Source organism: Rutidosis leptorrhynchoides, chromosome 2, assembly GCF_046630445.1.
Source record: "Rutidosis leptorrhynchoides isolate AG116_Rl617_1_P2 chromosome 2, CSIRO_AGI_Rlap_v1, whole genome shotgun sequence".
NCBI lineage: Eukaryota > Viridiplantae > Streptophyta > Magnoliopsida > Asterales > Asteraceae > Rutidosis > Rutidosis leptorrhynchoides.
The window spans coordinates 498,032,221-498,055,631 of record NC_092334.1 but is presented as its reverse complement, the minus strand read 5'-3'; the positions used below and the strand labels follow the sequence as shown (position 1 = coordinate 498,055,631).

Genomic DNA, 23,411 nt, shown 5'->3' with positions numbered 1-23,411 from the left:
GCATTAAACCAGCTCTGATACCAACTGAAAGGACCCGTTCATATACATTATAAACGATTCACAATAGTTGATTACATCGTGAGGTATTTGACCTCTATATGATACGTTTTACAAACATTGCATTCGTTTTTAAAAGACAAACTTTCTTTACATCAAAAATTGACGGCATGCATACCATTTCATATTACATCCAACTATAATTGACTTAATATTAATCTTGATGAACTCAACGACTCGAATGCAACGTCTTTCAAAGTATGTCTTGAATGACTCCAAGTAATATCCTTAAAATGAGCTAATGCACAGCGGAAGATTTCTTTAATACTTGAGAATAAACATGCTTTAAAGTGTCAACCAAAAGGTTGGTGAGTTCATTAATTTATCATAATCCATCATTTCCGTAATAGTAATAGACCACAAGATTTCAGTTTCTATAAATATTCGTACACTCGCAAGTGTATAAAAGTATTCTATAAATTGTAGGCACCTGGTAACAAGCCTTAACGTTCATGTTTTACCCTCTGAAGTACACCAGATCAGGTGTGTTTAAAATAACCTCGAAGTACTAAAGCATCCCATAGTCAGGATGGGGTTTGTCAGACCCAATAGATCTATCTTTAGGATTCGCGCCTACCGTACATAGACAAGTAGTTTAATGTTACCAAGATAAGGGTATATTTCTGGTTTAAACCCACATAGAATTAGTTTTAGTACTTGTGCCTATTTGGTAAAACATTTATAAATCAGCGCATGTATTCTCAGCCCAAAAATATATATAAAAAGGGAGCAAATGAAACTCACAATACTGTATTTCGTAGCAATTATGTATATGATGGCACTGAACAAGTGCAGGGTTTGTCTCGGATTCACAAACCTATATTAAGTATATATTATTATATGTTGGTCAATATCTGTGTAACAATTTAGGTCAAGTCGTAGTGTATCACAATCCTAATGCTTGAGACCGACATGCAAAAGTCAACTTGACCCAAAATGACTTCCAAAATCTATACATGTTTATTATATAACTTATATATAGTAGTTTTATATATTTAAATATATTTATCAGATCTTATTATACTAAATAATACAAGTCATTTATTAATAAATAAAATTTTATATTAAAATTCATATATGATAAAAATATACTTTTATATATCTCAAGTAATAAAATTTATAAAATTCACTTAATATCATAAAAATATAGTGGTATGTATTATTAATGTAATTACATTACGTGTGGTAAAAATATCTTTGTGCGCATATTTATTTGATAAAATAATATTGATAATAATGATAATGATAAAAATAATAAAATGATAGTTTCAATAAAAATATTAATTTTTAGTAATAAAGATAATTTTAGCAATAACATCAACTGATAACAGTTATAATAATCGTTTTAATAATAATATTAAAATTAATGATAATTCAGTTGACCATATCTTTTAATCCGTTCATCGAAATCACACGATTTCTAAATGAAAAGTTATTAATTTTTTCTTCAGCTTTTCAACGACATGCATATCATATAACTTATCTCAGTAGCATATGTATCAAATTCGTGATTTATCATAAACTATTTAATAACGAAACTAAGCATACAAACATGCATAATCATATATACTCGAGCACTAGTTAGGGATACACTATTAATATATAAAAGATAAGATATGAATGCTCACGTATCAATATTGTGATTCAATATTGCAGGAAAGTACGTAGACGCAACGAAAATGATAAATGTTAGGTTGACCTCACGAGCAATACCCTCGATCAATACCCATAACCTTCATAGCTATAACCCATAATTTCCTTAGCTCTATCCCATTTGAAAACTTATTTTGAAATCGTCTGAATATAACTCCGTAGTAGTATTTTATGTATACTAATAATATCTTGAAATAATACTAAGTAAATATATATATATGTAATTCGATTGAGAGAGTTTAGAGAAATATATTTTCAAGTTTCTATGAAATAATGAAACCTATTGAATTCTATTTATAATAGATTTTTGAATTATTAAAGTGAATTATTAAAGTATGAATTATTAAAGTGAATTATTAAAGTATGAATTATTAAAGTGAATTATTAAAGTATGAATTATTAAAGTGAATTATTAAAGTATGAATTATTAAAGTGAAGTAAAGGTAAAGTTAAAATATAGTAAAAGTATAAAACTATGTACGTATAATACGCGTATAAAAAAATATATATAATATTAATTTAAATCGTTTTATATATTTAATAAAATAAAATATAAATATCGTTATCTTTATCATACTGGTTAAGTATTGAGTTGTCAAAAAGAATAGATTTCTTAAATCACAGTGGACCTCATAACATAGGCCCGTAATCATATCATAATGTATCTGATAATTCAATTATTTGATATTATCTCTTAATTCTGTCGATAAATATATCGAAACAAATATGTTCATGTAAAGTATCATATATCTAATACTTTGTTAATGTTTTCAGTTAATATTATATTTTATATATACATATCTATATACACATAATTGTTCGTGAATCGTCGAACACGGTCAAAGGGTAATTGATTACATGAATGTAGTTCCAAACTTTTTGAGATTCAACATTACAAATTCTGCTTATCGTGTCGAAAACATATAAAGGTTAAGTTTAAATTTGGTCGGAAATTTCTGGGTCGTCACAATATAAATAATAATTGGAAGTATAATTTGAAATATTGAATGTTGTTATGAAATAGGATATTATAATAATTATTATTTAAAACATATCTATATATACATAGAAGTATATTAAAAATAAATATTAAAAGATTGTAATACTCGTTTAATATTTCGATCGATATTAAGCAAGTAAAATTCAAACTTATATTATTTTAAGATAAACGGTGATCCGAAAATGAGTTCTATAAATTTTAGGCTTAATAAAAATGTATTTAGGAACTATTTGTTAAGTTTTAACACTTTTATATTTTTAACCATAAATGAGAGGGACAGTTGATGTAATTCTTATTTAACAAATTAAGGATCGAATTTTATACCATAATGACTAAAATAAATAAATATACTTAATTTACAAATATGGGATTTTTCTGAATACTTTTATCCGCCACTGATTAACAACGGAGCAAGAAATAATACCTCTAAATTTGGATGTCTACAGATAATTGTCCTAATCTTTCTGTTAGACATCTTGTCTCTTATTATTTAACATGTTATTAGTTTTAGTATATTATTAATTATTGATTATTTTATGAACTGTAAAGTTCGTATAATTGATTCATAGACATAGATTGGATTTGGATATTACTATTATTGCTTGGCTTTAAATAATCTTACATACTTTCACTGACCAACCAAAAATCCCAAGAGATCTTCTTCAATTTAATATCACCAACTTGTTCCACAAAAATATATAAGTTTCTTCTATATTGTTCCGCTAGTTTGATCATCTTTTTGTTTTAAATCACCTTCATCACCCTTCACCACTTCTCTGATGAATCACACCACAATCAGTATTACAATCTACTTGCAAGTACCACTTAACCACCACTACACCTAATACCCACCACAGTTTAACTATCAACACATTTTTGATTTGATTAACAAATGAAAACCAAACCCATCTCGATGAACTGTTAAACGAAACCAGGCCACTTAATTCTACAATTTAGAGACACCATGATAAGTGCTACTAATTCCTGTTTATGTTTCATGTTACTAATGAACAAACGCCACCCTCACTAACCATGGTTCCACACCATCTACAACTAACCTTAAACCTCCACCATGAATCACCACCAACGACCCAAATCACCCTCACATCTATATTGATGCTTCACTGCTCGACTTCTGTAACCACTCCTTTAACCATTGAAACACCACCCTATTTGATCACCGTAAGTCCATCGTACCATCACTTAACCCTCAACGAAAACCCACCTGTAATTCACTATCGTTGTTGCTACATCCTTTTTGTCCCTGATCGATTGCTACCGTTTGGCAGTGGAAAACCCACTATAAACCCCTTCTTCAATCACCATAAATCACTATCACCATAACAACCCAAAACTCACTTATGTTGTTCGAAAACCTTCACTTGCAACTCGTTGAACGTTGTTGTTTCTCTTCTATTTCTGTTCCGCTATAGTAACGAGAATGATGATGATTATACAGCGAGGTGATCATGATACGATTAATGAGATGATGACATTGATGATGTATAATGATAATATATTATAATGATAATGATAATCATTAAATGATGATCGTGATATTTATATACATGATGATGTTCATGTATGATCATGATGATGCATAATGATGGAACAATAATAAAGAAAGCGTGATACCCTACCACTTCCACCCAATTTCTTTTTCCTGCTTCCTGTATTGAATTCAGCATCTTTCTCCATCGGGCCGCATGCCACAAACTATAAACGGTTGGGCTTGTAAACTACAGTTGTTGTTGCATACCGTTTCTGTTTCTATTCTATTTTAATTGCACCATAAACCACCACGAACAATCACCTTCGAACAGCCCTACTTCAACTGCTGATACGCCTATTTTCTAGTTCGAATCAAACCCAGAAAAACAGTAGTAAAAACGATGTTACAGTGAAATTAAATGTTGCTGTTACTCGCTACCTTTTCTGCTCCTATTTCTGTTGAAGTTTAACGCACGAGATACCTGAATGAAGATGATGATTACGTGAAACATGAAGATGATATGATAATATTGATATGAAGCATGATAATCACATGATGATGATAAAAGTGATAGCGAGATCGAATGGTTTTGTGATTTGATGAAGGTTATTGTCAAAGATAAATAATAATGATAATAATCGAAGGTGAACAATAATGAAGGAGGATGATGTTGAACGATGGAGAAGATGAACTTTTGACCTATCGTTCTTAATTTATGTCACTTCTGTCGAAATCCAACAACTCTCACAACCCATCGACTAATATAAAAAGCTATCGGGTTTTTTGGATCCATTTAACCAAATAAATAGATTTGTTAACTTGGGCTCCTTTCATAGGTGGGCTATGTTGTTTCTTGCGCCTGAGATCGAGTAGTTGGGCCGAAATAAGATGAGATTTCAGTTGGGCTGAGTATACGTATATAGAAGTGGGGTACGAATAAAAACAGAAATGAGAGGTGGAGCAGATGGTTGTGCGTTTGATTGGGGTACGAGAGGTCTTGGGTTCGAACCTGGGTTGAGGCATTTTTTTTAAAGGCTTACTTATTTGAGGTAGTTTACTCATTTTTAAATTTATTATTATTATTATTATTATTATTATTATTATTATTATTATTATTATTATTATTATTATTATTATTATTATTATTATTATTATTATTATTGTTATTATTATTATTATAGATATTATTATTATAGATATTATTATTATTATTATTATTATTATTATTATTATTATTATTAAGTATTATAGATATTATTGCTACTATTTATTATCATTATTATTACTTTTACCATTAGGATTATTATTACAACTAAATTAGTATCATAACTATCATTAGTAGTAAACTTATTAGTTTTATAGTTAATATAATTATCAGTATTATTATTATAACTATTATTGTTAATCTTATTTTTATAAAAATTATTAATAGTATTATCATTATTATTATTATTATTATTATTATTATTATTATTATTATTATTATTATTATTATTATTATTATTATTATTGTTATTGTTGTTGTTGTTGTTGTTGTTGTTGTTGTTGTTGTTACTACTTTTATATTAACAATATTATTATAACAAATAAATAATTTCTATATAAGAGTATATATATTCCAACTACCATAATATTACATATAATTATATATATTAAGATTATGTATATAAATATTTACATATAACATATTATTGATTTTAAATATAATATTAAACTATATAAATATTAACTATTTTAAATATATACAAATTAAATATATAAGATGTATAATTTAAGATATAATATATGAATTTAATTGATTACAATTATATGTGTTAATATATATAAATGATATAGGTTCATGAATCCGAGACCAACCCTGCATTGTTCAGCGTTCAATGTCGTCATATGTATTTTTACTACAAAATACAGTATTGTGAGTTTCATTTGCTCCCTTTTTAAATGCTTTTGCAATATATATTTTTGGAACTCAGAATACATGCGCTTTTATAAATGTTTGACGAAATAGACACATGTAATTGAAACTACATTCTATGGTTGAATGATCGAAATCGAATATGCCCCTTTTAGCTTGGTAGCCTAAAAATTAGGGAACTGGCCCCTAATTGACGCGAATCCTAAAGGTAGATCTACGGGAACTAACAACCCCCATTCTGGAAATTGGAATGCTTTAGTACTTCGAGTTTATCATGTCCGATGGATGTCCCAGAATGATGGGGATATTCTATATGCATCTTGTTAAGGTCGTTTACCAGGTGTTCAATCCATATGAATGATTTTTATCTCTATGCAGTGCGAAATGCCTGATATGAGATTATATTTATTAGAAATGAAAATGAAAATCTTGTGGTCTATTAAAAATGATGAAATGAATATTGATGATAAACTAATGAACTCACCAACCTTTTGGTTGACACTTTAAAGCATGTTTATTCTCAGGTATTAAGAAAATCTTCCGCTGTGTATTTGCTCATTTTAAAGATATTACTTGGAATCATTCATAGCATATTTCAAAAGACGTTGCATTCAAGTCATTGAGTTCAATAGAGATTATTATTAAGTAAATGACAGATTAGGTCAATTATAAGTTGGATATTATGAAATGGTATGCATGCCTGTCAACTTTCGATGCAATGAAAGGTTGTCTTTTAAAAACAAATGCAATGTTTGTAAAATGCATCATATAGAGGTCAAATACCTCGCGATGTAATCATATGTTATTGTATTCGTCCTTATGGATTAGGATGGGTCATTACAATTTCTATTGAAAATGATAATTTTAGTAAAAATGATAGTTTTAATATTTATAATACTTTTAATAATATTAATAATGATAAAATAATGAAAACGATATTTTTATCCAAATCAATATCTTACAATATTTTTATTTTATCATGATACTTATACTCATTATTTCCTAATCGATTTGTTTAATATCTTTTAGTCCTCTTTTATGTCGCATTCATAATAATTAATAATAATGATAATAATAGCAATCATAATAATTAGATGATACTAATATTAGTTTTAATGATAATGATACTAGTAAGTATTATAATAATAATAATAATATTAATGATAATACTAATAATAATAATAATAATAATAATAATAATAATAATAATAATAATAATAATAATAATAATAATAATAATAATAATAATAATAATAATAATAATAATAATAATAACTATTAGATAATAATAACTATTAGATAATAATAACAACGACGATAGTAATAATAATCATTTTAACAATAATAATACTAAATTCAATAATAATTCAGTTGACGATATCTTTTAATCCGTTCATCAAAATCACATGAGTTCTAAATGAAAAGTTCTTAATTTTTCGCCAGCTTTCCAACGACATGCATATCATATACCTTATCTCAGTAGCATATGTATTAAATTCACGATTCATCATAAACTATCTAACGACAATATTAAGCATACAAGCATGCATAATTCTATATACTCGAGCACTAGTCAGGGATACACTATTAGTATATAAAAGTTAAGATATGAGTGCTCACGTATCAATATTATGATTCAATATTGCAGGAAAGTACGTAGAAGCAACGGAGATGATAAACTCTAGTTTGACCTCACGAGCTATACCTCCGAACAATACCCATAACCTATATAGCTATAACCCATAATTTCCTTAGCTCTATCCCGCTCGAAAAACCCGTTTTAGAAATAACCCGAACACAACCTCGTCGTAGTATTTTATGTATAATACTAATAATAATACTCCTAACCATAAGATTAATAATAATATTAATCTTAATAGTAATAATAATAATAATAATAATAATAATAATAATAATAACAATAATAATAATAATAATAATAATAATAATAATAATAATAATAATAATAATAATAATAATAATATGTAAATATGTATGCGAGAGAGATAGATTAGAATTGTGAATGAATGAGCACCAGTTCGATCGAGCTTTTATATACCTTTGCTGAAAAACAACCCCATGCGATCGCATGGTTTGTTAGGCTTATAGCCATGCGATCGCATGGCCACCTGGCTCCAGCTCACATCGTTTTGTTGTTACTCTGCCGACGGTTTTTATTATAATTTATATATAATATATTTAATTTATATAATTATTTATATATTATATAATATTTACATGCATAGTTAGTTTGTAATTTTTGTTCCGATGACTCGTACGTTGTCACACAACTTATGTCCCGTTTTCGGTTTCTCGAACGCTATTTCATACACTTAGAAAACTAGTACTTTACGTTTCGTGACGTGTACCTTTATCAAAATATAGACTTAAATTACCCATAAACTATATCACTCCAATGTAACTTGAACGTTCAAGTGTTTTGGTCATTTGCTTCATTAAATTGTCGCCTCGTCATATGTACGCATATACACACACACACACACACACATACATACATATATATATATATATATATATATATATATATATATATATATATATATATATATATATATATATATATATGTATATATAATAGAATTATTTAAATCAAAACATTTTATATTAAAGTTATATTTTATCATTTTGAATATATATATATATATATATATATATATATATATATATATATATATATATATATATTAGAGATATTTAGTTAATAATATAATATTTATTTTTTCAAACATAATTATACTTCAAAGTTCCTTTATAATAGAAGATATTATGTCATAACACGTTTACGTTTTTGAAATAATATATATATATATATATATATATATATATATATATATATATATATATATATTCATAATACAAATCTTTTAATTAAGTTCCTCCAAATTAATAAATCGATTATCTTGTAAAATGTTTTAATAATAAAGTTCTTTTTAAACCGAAAGCGTTTTTGTATGTTTGAAACTAATTCAAATAAATATGATAACTTTGTTTTCCAAAACTAATTATATTTAAGAACCATTTTGTTAAAAGTTTAAAATAATGAAAATCGTTATATCATAATATGTTTTATAAAAGTAAAATCATATATGACACATAACAGGTTTCAAGTTTCAAAATCATCGTTTGTTAGTGAAGCATAAGATAAAGTCCAAAGGTTGATTGAATTTATGAAATCGATTAATGTACAACGTTGATTTCCTTAACTTGTCAATATCCAACATCTAAGTCATTTATACTACACATTCTTACTTTCACATTAAACAAAATGGAAGTTATAATAATTATCTTATCAAAGTCACGGGGAAAAATATCGTAAAGTAAGAATTGGAAATCAAACAGAAATCTCCACTAATCCTTTTCTAGTTCTCGTTAATTGACACATTTGTTCTTACTTGTAATTCACTTTACCATTTTCCGAATGTTGTCAAAAAAAAATAGATTTCTTAAATCATAGTGGACCTCATAACAGAGACTCATAATCATAATCACAATGTATCTGATAATTCAATCATTTGATTTTATCTTTTAATTTCCGTGGATAAACATATATTGAAACTAATACGTTTATGTAAATTATTATTCATCAAGTACTTTGTTAACGTTTTCAAGTCATATAATAATTTCATATCTTATTTTCATATCAACCAAACCGTTAAATGTTTTATTAATATTTCTCAATTTAATAACCACACATATGTATATATTCATACATATCTATTTACACATAATTGTTCGTGAATCATCGAGAGCAGTCGAAGGGTAAATGAATACATAAACATAGTTCAAAGTTTTTGAGATTTCAACATTACAGACTTTGCTTATCGTGTCGGAAACATATAAAGATTAAGTTTAAATTTGTTCGGAAATTTCCGGGTTGTCACAATAAAAGCCTACATTAAAACCTTTTATTGAGACGTGTATTTCGTATACATGTATAACGTGATTAATCTCGTAAAGAGAACTCATATTTAAATTTGAATAATAATAATAATAATAATAATAATAATAATAATAATAATAATAATAATAATAATAATAATAATAATAATAATAATAATAATAATAATAATAATAATAATAATTATAATAATAATAATAATAATAATAATAATAATAATTAATGAGAGTGAATTTTTTCCTCGAAAATCATGAAATAAATAAATAAGTAGATTTAATTTAATTTAATTAGTCATTAATTAGATTAATGACATTACCTTAAGGGCTTAGATTTTTTAATTTTTTTCTTAACAAATGAATTAGCCTAATAATGATATCATCATTATAGGATTTTAATAAAAACTATAGATTAATCATATTTATTTAAGCATTAACCAAGGACTTGTATGTATAAATAAATAATACATTACTCAATTAAGATGAATATTTTATTAGAAGGATCTTATTGGTCGTTTTCGTAAGTCTTTATCTTGTTGGAACTCGAAGAAAAGAGAAAATAATTCAAAAAAAAAGAGAGATTGGGTCGTTTAACTCTTATCAAATATGTGATGAGGAGCTTAGGCATTTATTATTCTTCATTATTCGAATGTCTGGAAATCGTTCTTAAAGAGTTAGAAAGTATTCGTTCTAATTTTTTTGGGTAGCAAAGGCGACACAAGAAAAATAGGGTGAAATGGGATCAAACTTTAGCTTCCTTGGATAGTGGAGGTTTGGGCATTGGAAGTTTACGAGCATTTAATCACGCACTCTTACTTAAATAGCTTTGGAGGTATGTATTGGATAAGGGTTCATTTTGGGCTCAGGTTATACGCTCGATATATGGTACATCAGTGCGTATAGATGAAGATTGGGTACGTGGTTCAAGTGTGTGGCCGATTATAGTGACACTTTTTGGGAAGGATAAAAGGGATGCTATCCTCACTCGAAACGTGTTAAAGAAAAAAGTGGGTAATCGTCGTTCGAGTCGCTTTTGAAAGGATAATTGGCGTGGGAGTGAGTGCTTAGAAGATAAGCTCGATCGTCTTTTCCATAATGACATTAGTGAGGATTGTTTGTTGGTGGGCCGCATTCTCAATGGAGATTGGTTTTGGGAATGAAAACGATCGGTAGAGGAATCAAGAAATCATGTGTTATTGGTTCAAATGAAGATGGAAATTGGCACTGTAATTTTAACCGAGGAGGATGACTCCTACTATTGGTCAACAACAAACATTGGAGAGTATCCCGTTAATCATGTTCGAGGCTATATAGATTCAGCCCTTCTGCCTCGAATTCAACAGCCCGCATTTTGAAGTCCGTTACTTCCACGAAAGGTAAATATTTTCATTTGGTGTGTGACTCTTAATAGGTTGCCTACTAAACTCAATCTCTCCGGTAGAGGTCTAGAAATCGAACATATTAGGTGTATTCTATGCGAGCATCCTGTAGAATGGTTAGATCATATCCTTTTTGGGTGTGTTTTTTGCTAAGGAATTATGACGTCGTGTTGGTATATGGACTTAAGTGCAGTTCCCCAACTTCGAATCGTGGTTAAATTGATTCGATTGGCATATAGAATGGCGAGCTAGTTCGGATAAGAAGAACAAGATTTACGTGATCGTTTCTTGCCTTTTATGGTACGTTTGGAAGTTTTGCAACAAAATTTTCTATAACACGCGTGAAGCAAAGAAAAGTTTGGTGTTTGATTCGATATGTAACTTTTATTTTAATTGGATGAAAGATAAAGGTAAATCAAATGTTTCTTGGAACGAATGCTCTTAAAGCCAATGTAAAAACGATGTAACCTTTGGTGTTGGGTTTCTTCAGTGCCTTACTAAGGAGCCCGTTTTAGCTTATTAATAAAATTGTCATTCCGAAAAAAGAAAGATGAATATTGAACAAACACACGATTAAATCCTTCAATCACAGAAGGCAAAATCTCCAATCATATGAGATCAAATACTTCACTAATCAAACTCACAATCAAAACGATTGTGATGAAGACACAAAAGGTTTACACAGTAGATTACACCCACAAACAAGTTCAATGAATTATGAACTTGTTCTCTCACAAGATTACAGTAAATTGAACTAATGAAAAAGATAAACACAAACCCTAATTTGGATTAATAAACGAGAGCAGAAAGCAGAATGAAAAAAGATGATAATAAAAGGAAAAAAAAACAAATTATATATAATAACTTAAATTGAATCTATGTATCTCAACGCAAGTTTCAACTTTTCAGCTTTGATCACCAAACTTAACTTTGAGAAAATGACTCTAAAATCCCTGCATATTTTTAACCCAAAAATAAGAACTAAAAATATATAAAAAGAAAAAAATATATATATGTTTAGATTGTATGCATCATAATTTTAATATCCCCTTACTCTAAAAATGTTAATAACCATTAAAAAAACCTTCTAGATTTTAACTAACATTCCTCACAAAGAATCATAATCAATTAATCATATTTCCATTGGGGCATTCAAAATTGATCAAATATCAATTGCCCCCACTTTGTATCTCTTTCCTGCTTTATATCTCATCATTTCATCACTCATATTAGTACTACTCTCATACCACTGTAATAATAAAACCCATAAATTTGTGTTCATGATCTGTGGCAAAAAATAAAACACTTTGCTTATTGATGTCAAAAGACAGAATAGCTAGCTCTATTAAGCTCTGCAAAGTTTGGTTAGATAAACTTTGCACTTTCCACCCTTATTTCTTTTGATCAGAAGCTATGGGCAGTACAGTACAAGTGTTTATTGCAATGATTGGTTGTGGGGTGATCAAAGATTAAAGCTTTTCATGGTTGGCATGTTCATTTTGCTTGTTGATGGGGTTTCAAATGATTCTCAGCTTGATCACATTCTTGATATTGATTGTTTGTGATGATTCTTTGGTTGTTGGATCTGCAGGTAACTTGGTTTCTGTTTATCTTCTTTATCTCATCAAGAAATTTATATTCTTTATTTCTTTAGATGTTTTATGTTAGGCAGTGGAATACCTGATTATGATTCTATGATCTTTGAGGTTCTTCTTATACATGTAGTTTCTATTTATTTTATTTATTCTAATTTTAAAACTGTTTATATTATCAAATTTCAAATACTGATTATGGCCAATGTTAGAATTGTTTTTGAATTTATGCTATTAAGTCAACTAATATTCTTTATGTTGTGAATTGTTTAATTTTAGAAAACAGTATTATAGTATAGTATATATAGTATAAATCTTTTATCTTTTAATTGATCCCCTTATTATCGTACAACTGACTTTGTTGCTCTGTATTTTTAAATCAATTATTTTTATAACTTGTTTTACTTGGATAATTAATAATTAAATGTATTCTATTTGTCTCTATTTTTGGTTATACTAAAGTTGTAAGGTTTTTTTATTCGGAGCCGAGTAATCCAACGTCATACTCTAACGTATGCAGCCCATCTTGCTTTTTCCACCACCCCCAAGTACAGTATTTTTGGTTATATTGTACCTAATAAATATATGCAATTTTGACTCTTTTGAGATTAAAAAACGAAAACTTGTGACATCAACTCGAATGTAGTTTGTCTGCACAGACGAAAAGATTGTGTATATTCGTATGATCTATGAAGTCGATAAAACATAAATTGGGTTACATCAACAATCTTAACTTTCTGGTCGAATTAGTCAATTTTTCTAATCGAACATTGACATGATGTATATTGATTCTCAGAAACTATGTTACTGTAATTCAGACATATAATTTTCAGTTTACATATTGAATTCATCGATTGCTAATTACACATAAATCTATACTGATCCTAAAACTTAAAAACTAACTTGTTTAACCTGCAAAGTCAAACTATCTAATCGGATAGCAACCATATCTACAGATCATGGTGTGCCGCGGGCATTAACTCCCACCAGCGATCGATCTTTTCCACCTGATCGCTCTGTTAAACATTTTCCCTCCAACCATCATGCAACAAAATGGATGAAACGAGGTTTTCCTGGCATTTCATTTCACAAATATCATCACGAAAGAACAAAACTTGGCCATTTTGCACCAAGACCCTCATATCAAGTTCAACGACCAACTTACAATCCCAAAGGTAAGCTTTCTTATACTGAAAATATCCCAAAAATAGTACTACATTACTTAAAGGTTTCTAAAGATTTAATCATATCTTGACTAGGTTCATCTATTTCGGCTCCTGCACCATCACCCATTGATCCAACAAGCCGATTGGGTAAGCAAGATTTATAAAGTTTCGATCTTTTTATTATTTCAGCAACCTTTTTGTGGTTATATATATATAATCATAATACATAGTTTGATGAAAATGTTATAATGTTCAAGGGCCTGCAATCAGTCCATCAAGCTACTCGTTGACGAAGAACACAGCTGATCCCCCAACTGCAGTTTTTGCGCTACCTCCACCACCACCTAACGAAGGTAAGCGTATATCTTATTACAAACGTGGTTATAACTATCGTTATCTGGGCCACATGAGTTGATTATATTTGGCGAAATACATAAATAGGTGAAATGTGTGAATTTGTATCTTTAGGGCTAATACCAAACTTTTACTTGTAGACTGTACAACAGTGACTTGCACACAACCATTAACATATACGCCAGCTGGATCACCTTGTGCGTGTGTATGGCCAATTGAAGTTAAACTACGCCTCGTTATTTCTCCATATACGTTCTTTCCTTTAGTCTCCGAACTCGCTAATGAAATCGCCACCAGTGTTTCACTCAATGTAAGTCAAGCTCGAATCATGGGAGCCAATGCAGCTGGTGAACAGCTGGACGAAACCATTGTTCTTCTCAACTTAGTACCCCTTCAACAAAACTTTGATTCGTTCACTGCATTTACAATCTATCAAAAGTTCTGGAACAAAAAGGTTTTCATCAACCCAGCTCAATTTGGATCCTACCGAGTTGTAGACGTTCGATATCCAGGTTTTACTAACTCACAATCTCATACTTGTCAGTATATACAGATCTAATGAATCTTGGAGTTAGAACTTCTAATGGTTTAATGTCTGGCAATATCTGATTTCTGTTGTATAAAAGATAAAAGAAAGTTTGATGCATAAAACATAGGTGTTGTTTGTTTTTCAGTCTACATATCTTATTATATCTTATATTCTTATGTATGTGCACCCAGACTTCTTATGTATGTGCACCCAGACTGCAGACTGTTTGTTTTCCTAAAGATATAAGATAAAATAATGTCTTAACCTGTTAGAAATATGCTTCTAAGTGTTGCAGCTGCAGAAATGATTTAAGTTATTTTGTAAGACATAAAAACAAACACTATTCAAACTTTTAGGTCACGTCTTCTCTACAAAATCTATAGACAAGAACATCTTCAAAAAAAAGTAAAAATCAAACACCACCATAAAGCTTGAAAGTTTGATATAACATTGCTGGGTTTTATATTCCGATTTAATTTCAGGGCTTCCGCCTTCTCCGCCTTCGATTCCTTCAAATAATGATGTCACGGTCGATCAACCTAATTTTGTGAACGATAATAAAGGACAGCCATTAAAGCCTTTTGGAGTTGACATACCGAAAAATGGAAGGGATAATAATAGTAAACCGGATAAAAGCATCGTTGCCGTAGTTAGTTTATCTTCTGTCACAGCTTTTATAGTTTTCATTGGAGCCTTTTGGCTTCTCCTGTGGAAATGTGGATGTTGTTCTACCAGTTCTCAATCAGAAAATCACGATCAGACACGTACGACTGCTCGAGGGAAACTGCCAGGTAAGAATATTTCATTACCAATAATCGTTTTTGATTATCCGGTTAAGATAATCAGTTTTGGATTAGCCAAACTAACACACCCTAACGATATGAAGCAAATGAAACTCATTTAGGGACTGGAGATTCGTTGATAGTCGGAAGCAGGAAAAGTTCAGAATCAATGTCGTTCAGCTCGAGTTTAGCAGCGTACACCGGGACGGCCAAAATTTATAGCTTGAGTGAGATTGAGAAAGCAACAGATCACTTTAATTCCCAAAGAATACTAGGAGAAGGCGGTTTTGGAGTTGTTTATAGCGGTGTTCTTGAAGATGAACGAAAAGTTGCTGTAAAAGTTCTTAAGCGATATGACAGGCAAGGCGGTCGTGAATTTTTGGCTGAAGTTGAAATGCTGAGTCGTCTTCACCACCGAAATTTGGTTAAATTGTTTGGAATTTGCACAGACGATCAGTTTCGTTGTCTAGTTTATGAGCTTGTTCCAAATGGAAGTGTTGAATCCCATTTGCATGGTAAACAAAAATTACTTTGATTTGTTTCTTGATTCTTGATTTGATCTATCGAAAAGATGTAAAATTTATGTTTTTTGAAATTTCGGATTCAGGTGCAGACAAGATTAACCGTTTGAGCTGGTGTGCGAGAATGAAGATTGCGCTAGGGGCAGCTCGTGGTTTAGCTTATTTACATGAAGATTCGAGCCCTCGTGTCATTCATCGTGACTTCAAGTCAAGCAATATATTACTCGAAAACGATTTTACACCTAAAGTTTCAGATTTTGGTTTGGCTAAAACTGCATTAGATGGTCATAAGCATATATCAACACATGTCATGGGAACTTTTGGGTATCATTCTTGTGTTTTTTTCATGCATTAGGTTTTTTTTTTTTTTTAATTCTATTGCTTAGTTATTCAATCTGTTTTTCAGCTACCTGGCGCCAGAATACGCAATGACAGGTCATCTTCTGGTAAAAAGTGACGTCTACAGCTACGGTGTAGTTCTTCTAGAGCTTTTAACTGGGAGAAAGCCAGTGGACCTGTTGCAGCCACCTGGTCAAGAAAATCTTGTCGCATGGGCTCGACCAATGCTTACAAACAAGGAAGCTTTAGAGTCAATCATTGACCCCGAAATAATGATGTCAAACACACCATTTGACAGTATACTCAAAGTGGCAGCCATAACATCAATGTGTGTGCAGCCAGAAGTATCACACCGCCCATTCATGGGTGAAGTAGTTCAAGCCTTGAAACTTGTTTGCAATGAGTTTGACGAAATAAGAGAAACTACTTCAAGAAGCTGTAGCCTTGATGAAGATCTCGACTTTGAAATGATGGATCAATCTGAGATTCATCATCGGATGAGTAGTGGGTACGAATACGATACACATGTTGGATTATCGACTAGAGATTTGAGTACTATTGAAAACGAAGGAGGTTTAGAGTCTGATTCGTTCAGAAGACAGTTTAACTCTGCTCCTCTTAAAATGGGGAAGAAAAAAAAGTTCTGGCAACGGTTAAGAGGCTTGTCTAGAGGAAGTATGAGTGACCATGAACACGAACATGGGCATGGGTTTTCGTCTAATTTATAAAAATAGATTCTTTTTATATGTAATATAAAAAAGAGAGTGAACTGGGCAGCTTTAGAACATGTTCAAGATTGAAAACAGTTTTTATGATTGATTCATGTAATCTGAGATTCATCATCAGGTCATCTATCAACACTAAAACTCATCAGATAACAGTAAATGTGACGATGATTAATAGGCTAACAAAGATATCGTATAGCAGAGGAATCAGTATGCCATGAATATAACAGCTTCGGGGGAGAAACAAATTAACTTTTGCGTACACTACAAACACATAAATTATGTAGTATATTGGTGTACAAAGAAATGTGTTATACTTCTTTAACAAAAAAAAAAAAAAAAATCCAACGTAAACTAGACGAACGTGGCAATAAACATACCAAAAACACAACCAATAATACCCATGTATACAACATTCGTTCTAAACTAGACATCTAAAACACAAGTTTCACTTAATTCAGTATTTTCGGACACCAAGCAACATTCAAAGCAAAATCTATATGGTAAAGCCGAAGTACAAGGTTACCAGTAAACTCTATATTCTCTTTAATGTCACATGTCCAAAGCCCGTTAACATATCTTTTCCGGGATATTAAACAAGTTTTTCATAAATACAAAAGTGGTTTACCAGAAGTTTAAAGCTCGTTGTTGTGTCGTGAAGGGCTAGTGTATTCTGTTTCATTCTCTGTTATTACCTCAGATGAAGCAGTTGATGATACACCACTGTTACTCTGAACGATGTTTGATGATTGTGATGGGCTCGAAGTATTTCTTTGCGCGTCAGTGTTCACAGGGGGCCTTTGCCCTTCCTCTGCTAATTTTCTAAGGAGATTTGTAACTGCTGGAAGAAATTTCGTTGATAACGAGAGAATTCCTGGAAGCTGTAGGCATGCAAATATCAAAAAAGATGAAACAAAAAACAGTTGGGCAAAGTTGCATTTTGTATCAAAATATACATAGATTGATGAAAATATTATAATGTTCAAGGGCTTAAAAGGTAAACTCACTGAGCCATTGCGGAATTCACCAGATATATCTAGTTGGACCCACAAAGCTTTCAGCAACAAGTAACTCACAAAAATAACGAGCAGCCACAAAGGATTCCTGACAGATAAAATTTCAATATAAGTTGAGCCTGGTTTCCTCTAAAGAGGCAATATGAAGATGGAGATTAGTAAAGACAAAAAGAACCTCAAAAGAGTCATAAACTCGTTGAATCCAAGGATGACCATAGCTGCGATAGCCCATGGAGGCGGCAACCAGTTGTTATTGCGTTTATTTGCTTCCTGAAAACAATAGTATAAAATGTTAAAATGATTAAGAAATTCATAATTTAAGTAAAAAAACTGATAGACTCATACTTGGGAAGCGATAGCTTGAGAGATGGTATATTCAGTTTCTCTTTGAAATTGGTTCCACAACGATTTGCACTGAACGGGAGTTATGAGTGTCTTTGTAGGTGGAACCTAAATATTGTCAAAGCTCACATTACAAAGACACGTAATAATGAAAAGAAAAAGAAGATTGTATACCATAACGAAACATGATACCTCTTCCCATGTGCTCGAGGCCAATGGGTCTGCTTTGCTCTTACTGGTCCCTTTCTGTGGGTCCACCAAAGCAAGGACTAGAGTATCCCCAATCGTGTCGGTGTCTTCATCCAAACGAATTGCGGCTAATACCGACAACAACTTTAAAGACTGAAAGGTAAATGTGATTATATTAAAATGCTTATATGCCACGTTTTATAAGACTAGTACATCTAATATCAAACATCAAGGCTCATAGTGTGATATATCGATTCTTACAGAAGACCGGGCCATTTTAGTTATAGCTCGAATATCCTCCTTTCCCGTCCAAACTCGCGGCATTGAATCATTATCATGGTTGAATATCGATGTAAATCTGTATGATTTCATGGATTAAATAAAGTCACACGAAAATATGGCTGACATATTCCATAAGTGCTTGCATAGATTACCTTTCTTTCATGCGGTACAAAACTTTGGCGGCTTCTTCTTTTGTCTTCCCTTCAACTACTCCTCTGGCATAATTATTCAACTTTGAAATCATATCTCTCTTAGCTTGATCATCCATTTCAAATCCAGAAAATGCAAAAGAGAACTCGGAGACGGCTGTTTCAGTTACACGGTGCAGAATTTTCCTGATTGCAGGCCATGTATCGTCACTGCCTCCTTCTAGAAGAGCTTCCACAGGACTATATAACGCTTCTTTTACTTTTGACTGCAAACAATGCACAAATCGATCAACAATGGTTCTATTTAAAGCTTATAATTACTAATTTATATTACCTCATACAGTGCAAGAAGTTCAGATAACTTCTCAGTTCGAACTTCGGCAATATGTGATTCTAAATCGTTTGAAAACTTATCCCTTACTTTAGTTGAATCCCATTTGGATTGCTTAATAACGGCATCTGTAAATTCAGAAATTTAACGTTTGACTATTTGATTATTTACAAAAGATGTGACTCGGGAATTGACACTTGATAGCTGACCTTCACATTGTTCTTCAAATATTTTCATGAACTTCTTTGAGCATTCACGAGCGGCCAAGGCAAACCCCTGTCCTCCATTCAAAGCATCACTAAGGGCTTTTTTAAAGTTATCTAATGTCCTAGATCGTATGTGTTCCAACATCAATTGGTACGCCGGTTGAACAAGCTGAATATATCAAAAGATGCCACACAATGAGAGCATACTACAGATAAATAAACAATAATGACATTTTGCAAGTGTTGACAAAAAATAGATTACCTGCATCAACTTCTCTTCCAATTGCTTTCGTTTTGCAGATCTAACACTATCTTCAAAGTAAATAGCTTCTTCATCATAACTGAAAACATATTATTAAAACACATAAAAAACTTGCAATTTTGAATAACATTATCATTATATCAGAACATTATAAATGCTTCCAAAACAGGACGTTATCCTTAAACCTGGATAAACATTTCGAAAGCAGTGAACTAAGCTTCTTTCCAAAGCCTGGGACAAGATTAGATTGCACAGCCTCTTCTAATTCGACCCAATCCTGCAACACTTGTTTAGTTGAAATGTTCAAACAGATTGTAATGGGCTAATTAATAGCTAAAATGGATACCTTGTTTGAAACAAATGAAGAATATTTCTCATTAGCAATTTCATCACATCGTACAGTTGCCACCATGACCTTATGGGCAGGCAAATCAAGATCTTTATTCTCCTTAATAACTTTCCATATTTGCTGTGAACTAAAGGAAAAACCAGAAGCAGGAACAACTCCTCGCCTATCGCCTGCTAGACCGCCGGGTGCGATAGATTGGAAGAACTTCTGCCTCAAACTAGCCACCTTCCATAATTAGAAACCATATCAGTGTATTATCATCACATAAGGTGTTCAAAAGGATCCAGAATGAATCTTAAACATACCTGTTCTTTAAACTGTTCTTCTTTTTCTTCATAACTAGACAGGGCAACAACTTGAACCTGGTAATTCAATTAAAGAGAGTGGATAGGTGTTTTATTTTTATGAACAGTTAAACAGATGATTATAGAAGTGATATAATCTAGGTTCTTACATTAAAAAATTCGCTCAAAGGGGTGCTTCTATGGGCTTCTGGCTTGGGAACAGAATCCCAAATCTACAGGCAATGAAAGATTATCATAAGTGGTGCACTTGTGTTAGTTTTTTGGTGACAAGAATACGAGATGTAGTATGTATGATAAGACATAGAAATATACCTTCTGAATATCCTCCCTCAAGACAGGCTCCAGATTTTCAAGAGGTGTCTGTAACAAATATGAAGATAATTTAATTATTGTATTTTCAAAGGTATACACATTTGATCTGGACATGTATTATAAATAAAACTTACCCTCGTTTTATCACGTATAACGAACATTAAGGTTGTTTTACGTGGACTAAATAATCGCAACATGACCTGAAAACACATATCAAGAGATCAACAAACAGACCATGTTAATTGGATAGGGTAGAGAACTGTAAACTGTACCTGAAATACGGTTTTCAAAAGTGGTTTATTTGCAGCCTGCTCACGCCCAATATCGTGACACCACCTATTTAACAGATGTTTATCAAGATACGCAACTTAGGTATACAAGATCAGATTATCTGAAGCTATCAGTAAACTTACATGTTTATAAGCACTATATCTGAAACAGCAAGAGCAAAAAGTGCACTTTGTTTCTCGAATGCAGTATCATCCTGGACAACATACAAAAATCCAACTATAAGAGAAAACAACGATGAAACAAAAGTAACCAAAATCAACAACAATGTCTATTATCGAAGATAACGACAAAATGAATTTGACCCAATATACCTCTCCTCGCTCTCTTCCATCAGTACCCTCCAGATCCATTACAATTGTGCACGGTTCAATACCGGGACATCTTGCTATCCAAATACCTTTGGTGGTTTGAGTCCTGAATAAAGAGAAATGGGAAGTGAGCTAAATGAATGGAAAGAAAACATGATGAAATAAAGAAATCACAAACATGCCTTCCCCTGTAAGCATCCATTTCCCTAAAGTTGGTATGAAAAAGATGATTAAGAAGTGTGCTCTTCCCTGCCGAAAAGCATACTAATTTCAGAACGTACACATGAACTATTTTATGCCTAAATCTTAAAAAGTAAATATCTTTAAGTAACAACAAATTCTTTTGCATCATGTAAAACATGAAAAGGGTCTCTCTTGAATGGCATAACTGAGACATACCACTACTCTGTGGGCCCATGATAGCAACAACAGCATAAGAAAGTCCACACTCTCCAAGTTTGACTTGTTTAATAAAATTATCAAGTCCAACTGCATTGAAAGTACCATCTCCTTCTATAAGATGGGTAGAACAACATTCCACTTCTTTGTCTGAAAAAAAAAAAAAAAAAAAGATCACTTGCATACTTAGAAATGAGCACACCATACTACTGTAAAACTTAACATCTCTTATTTAAAATGATTATGATTCAACGGTATAAATTAACATGATCAAAAGTTCTACACTAAGCTTCAAATATTTCAAACAGAATAATTACTAGTTAGCATAAGTAACGCACAAATTATTAACCCTCAACCCAAACACATCACAGCTACACATCTTAGAGATTCAGCTTTCACTAGACCTTTGTCCATATACACGGGCGGAAGTAGTAAGGGACAAGTGAGGGCACCCGCCCCCATTGGATTCGAAATTTTTAGTGTAAAAAATTTGGATTTTATTATTTTGCCCCAGTGGATTTTTTTGGTCCAAAAGTCTTCCTATTTTGCCCTCAAAGCAACCATATTTTGCCCAAAAGTCTCATTATTTTTCCCAAAAAACTCCATATTTTACCCAAAAATCTTCATATTTTGCCAAAAAAATTACTACGTTTTTAAATTTTTTTTGCCCCCGGTCAAAAAAATTACTGTTTCCGGCACTGTCCATATATTTTTTCCCAAATCCAACAAAAAAACACACATATTTTAAGCCAATAATAATCTCGTCTTAAAAACTCTCATCTTCTGCAAGATAGCAAGTGAAGATAGGGCACTTTACAATTAACGTTAATTTTAAAATTAAATAAAACTTAACTGATAAATGAAAAATCAAACAGTAGCATTAAACCGCTAACTAGTATCAAAATCAAAATTGAACTAATATTAACAATTGTAAAACACTCTGATCTTACATGCACAACATCATATCAATCAATTTGCTGGTCTCGATTGAATCAATCATTTCAACGCAAGTCGTTAGGGTTTTGACTTGAAAACTAAACAATAAAATCACTACACAACTAAACTATTGAATCAAATGAAGTGCCTACCCATTGAAAACAGATGACGTTGCAAATTGATGTCAGGTTTCTTGAAGAAGAAGTAATCAGTGTGCGATCTCAAAGAAGAAGAATGAAATTCCCCTTTTCTTTTGTAGTTGTTTGATGTGTTCTTCAAAGGTGGACGTCTCCCACACAGGTGTGATATGATAGA

At 31.2% G+C, this 23,411-nt stretch overlaps 2 protein-coding genes across 3 annotated transcripts; one reads left to right on the top strand and one right to left on the bottom strand.

Moving 5' to 3' along the window:
• Positions 1-12,709: 12,709 nt before the first annotated feature.
• LOC139892716 (receptor-like serine/threonine-protein kinase ALE2) lies at positions 12,710-17,448 on the top strand. Of its 2 annotated transcripts, none has more exons than XM_071875834.1 (9): positions 12,710-13,002; positions 13,960-14,178; positions 14,263-14,316; positions 14,427-14,522; positions 14,664-15,035; positions 15,535-15,843; positions 15,957-16,349; positions 16,442-16,679; positions 16,762-17,448. In XM_071875834.1, exons 1-9 carry the CDS (start codon positions 12,921-12,923, stop codon positions 17,420-17,422), a joined length of 2,424 nt encoding a protein of 807 aa, XP_071731935.1. In that variant the 5' UTR covers positions 12,710-12,920; the 3' UTR covers positions 17,423-17,448. The 2 variants fall into 2 exon arrangements, with proteins under 2 accessions (XP_071731935.1, XP_071731934.1); XM_071875833.1 differs by having other exon boundaries at positions 15,939-16,349.
• Positions 17,449-18,054: 606 nt separating this feature from the next.
• LOC139889489 (protein ROOT HAIR DEFECTIVE 3-like) lies at positions 18,055-23,395 on the bottom strand. The gene is made up of 22 exons (XM_071872437.1): positions 23,249-23,395; positions 22,161-22,310; positions 21,944-22,010; positions 21,765-21,867; positions 21,576-21,646; positions 21,435-21,498; positions 21,297-21,362; positions 21,163-21,210; positions 21,000-21,062; positions 20,851-20,907; positions 20,543-20,770; positions 20,382-20,473; positions 20,197-20,275; positions 19,938-20,103; positions 19,732-19,856; positions 19,401-19,663; positions 19,228-19,324; positions 18,970-19,119; positions 18,781-18,885; positions 18,611-18,705; positions 18,427-18,523; positions 18,055-18,300 (listed from the first exon to the last, which is right to left on the bottom strand). The coding sequence occupies exons 1-22, from the start codon at positions 23,250-23,252 to the stop codon at positions 18,055-18,057; spliced, it is 2,436 nt and encodes an 811-aa protein (XP_071728538.1). The 5' UTR covers positions 23,253-23,395.
• Between the last annotated feature and the right edge of the window lie 16 nt (positions 23,396-23,411).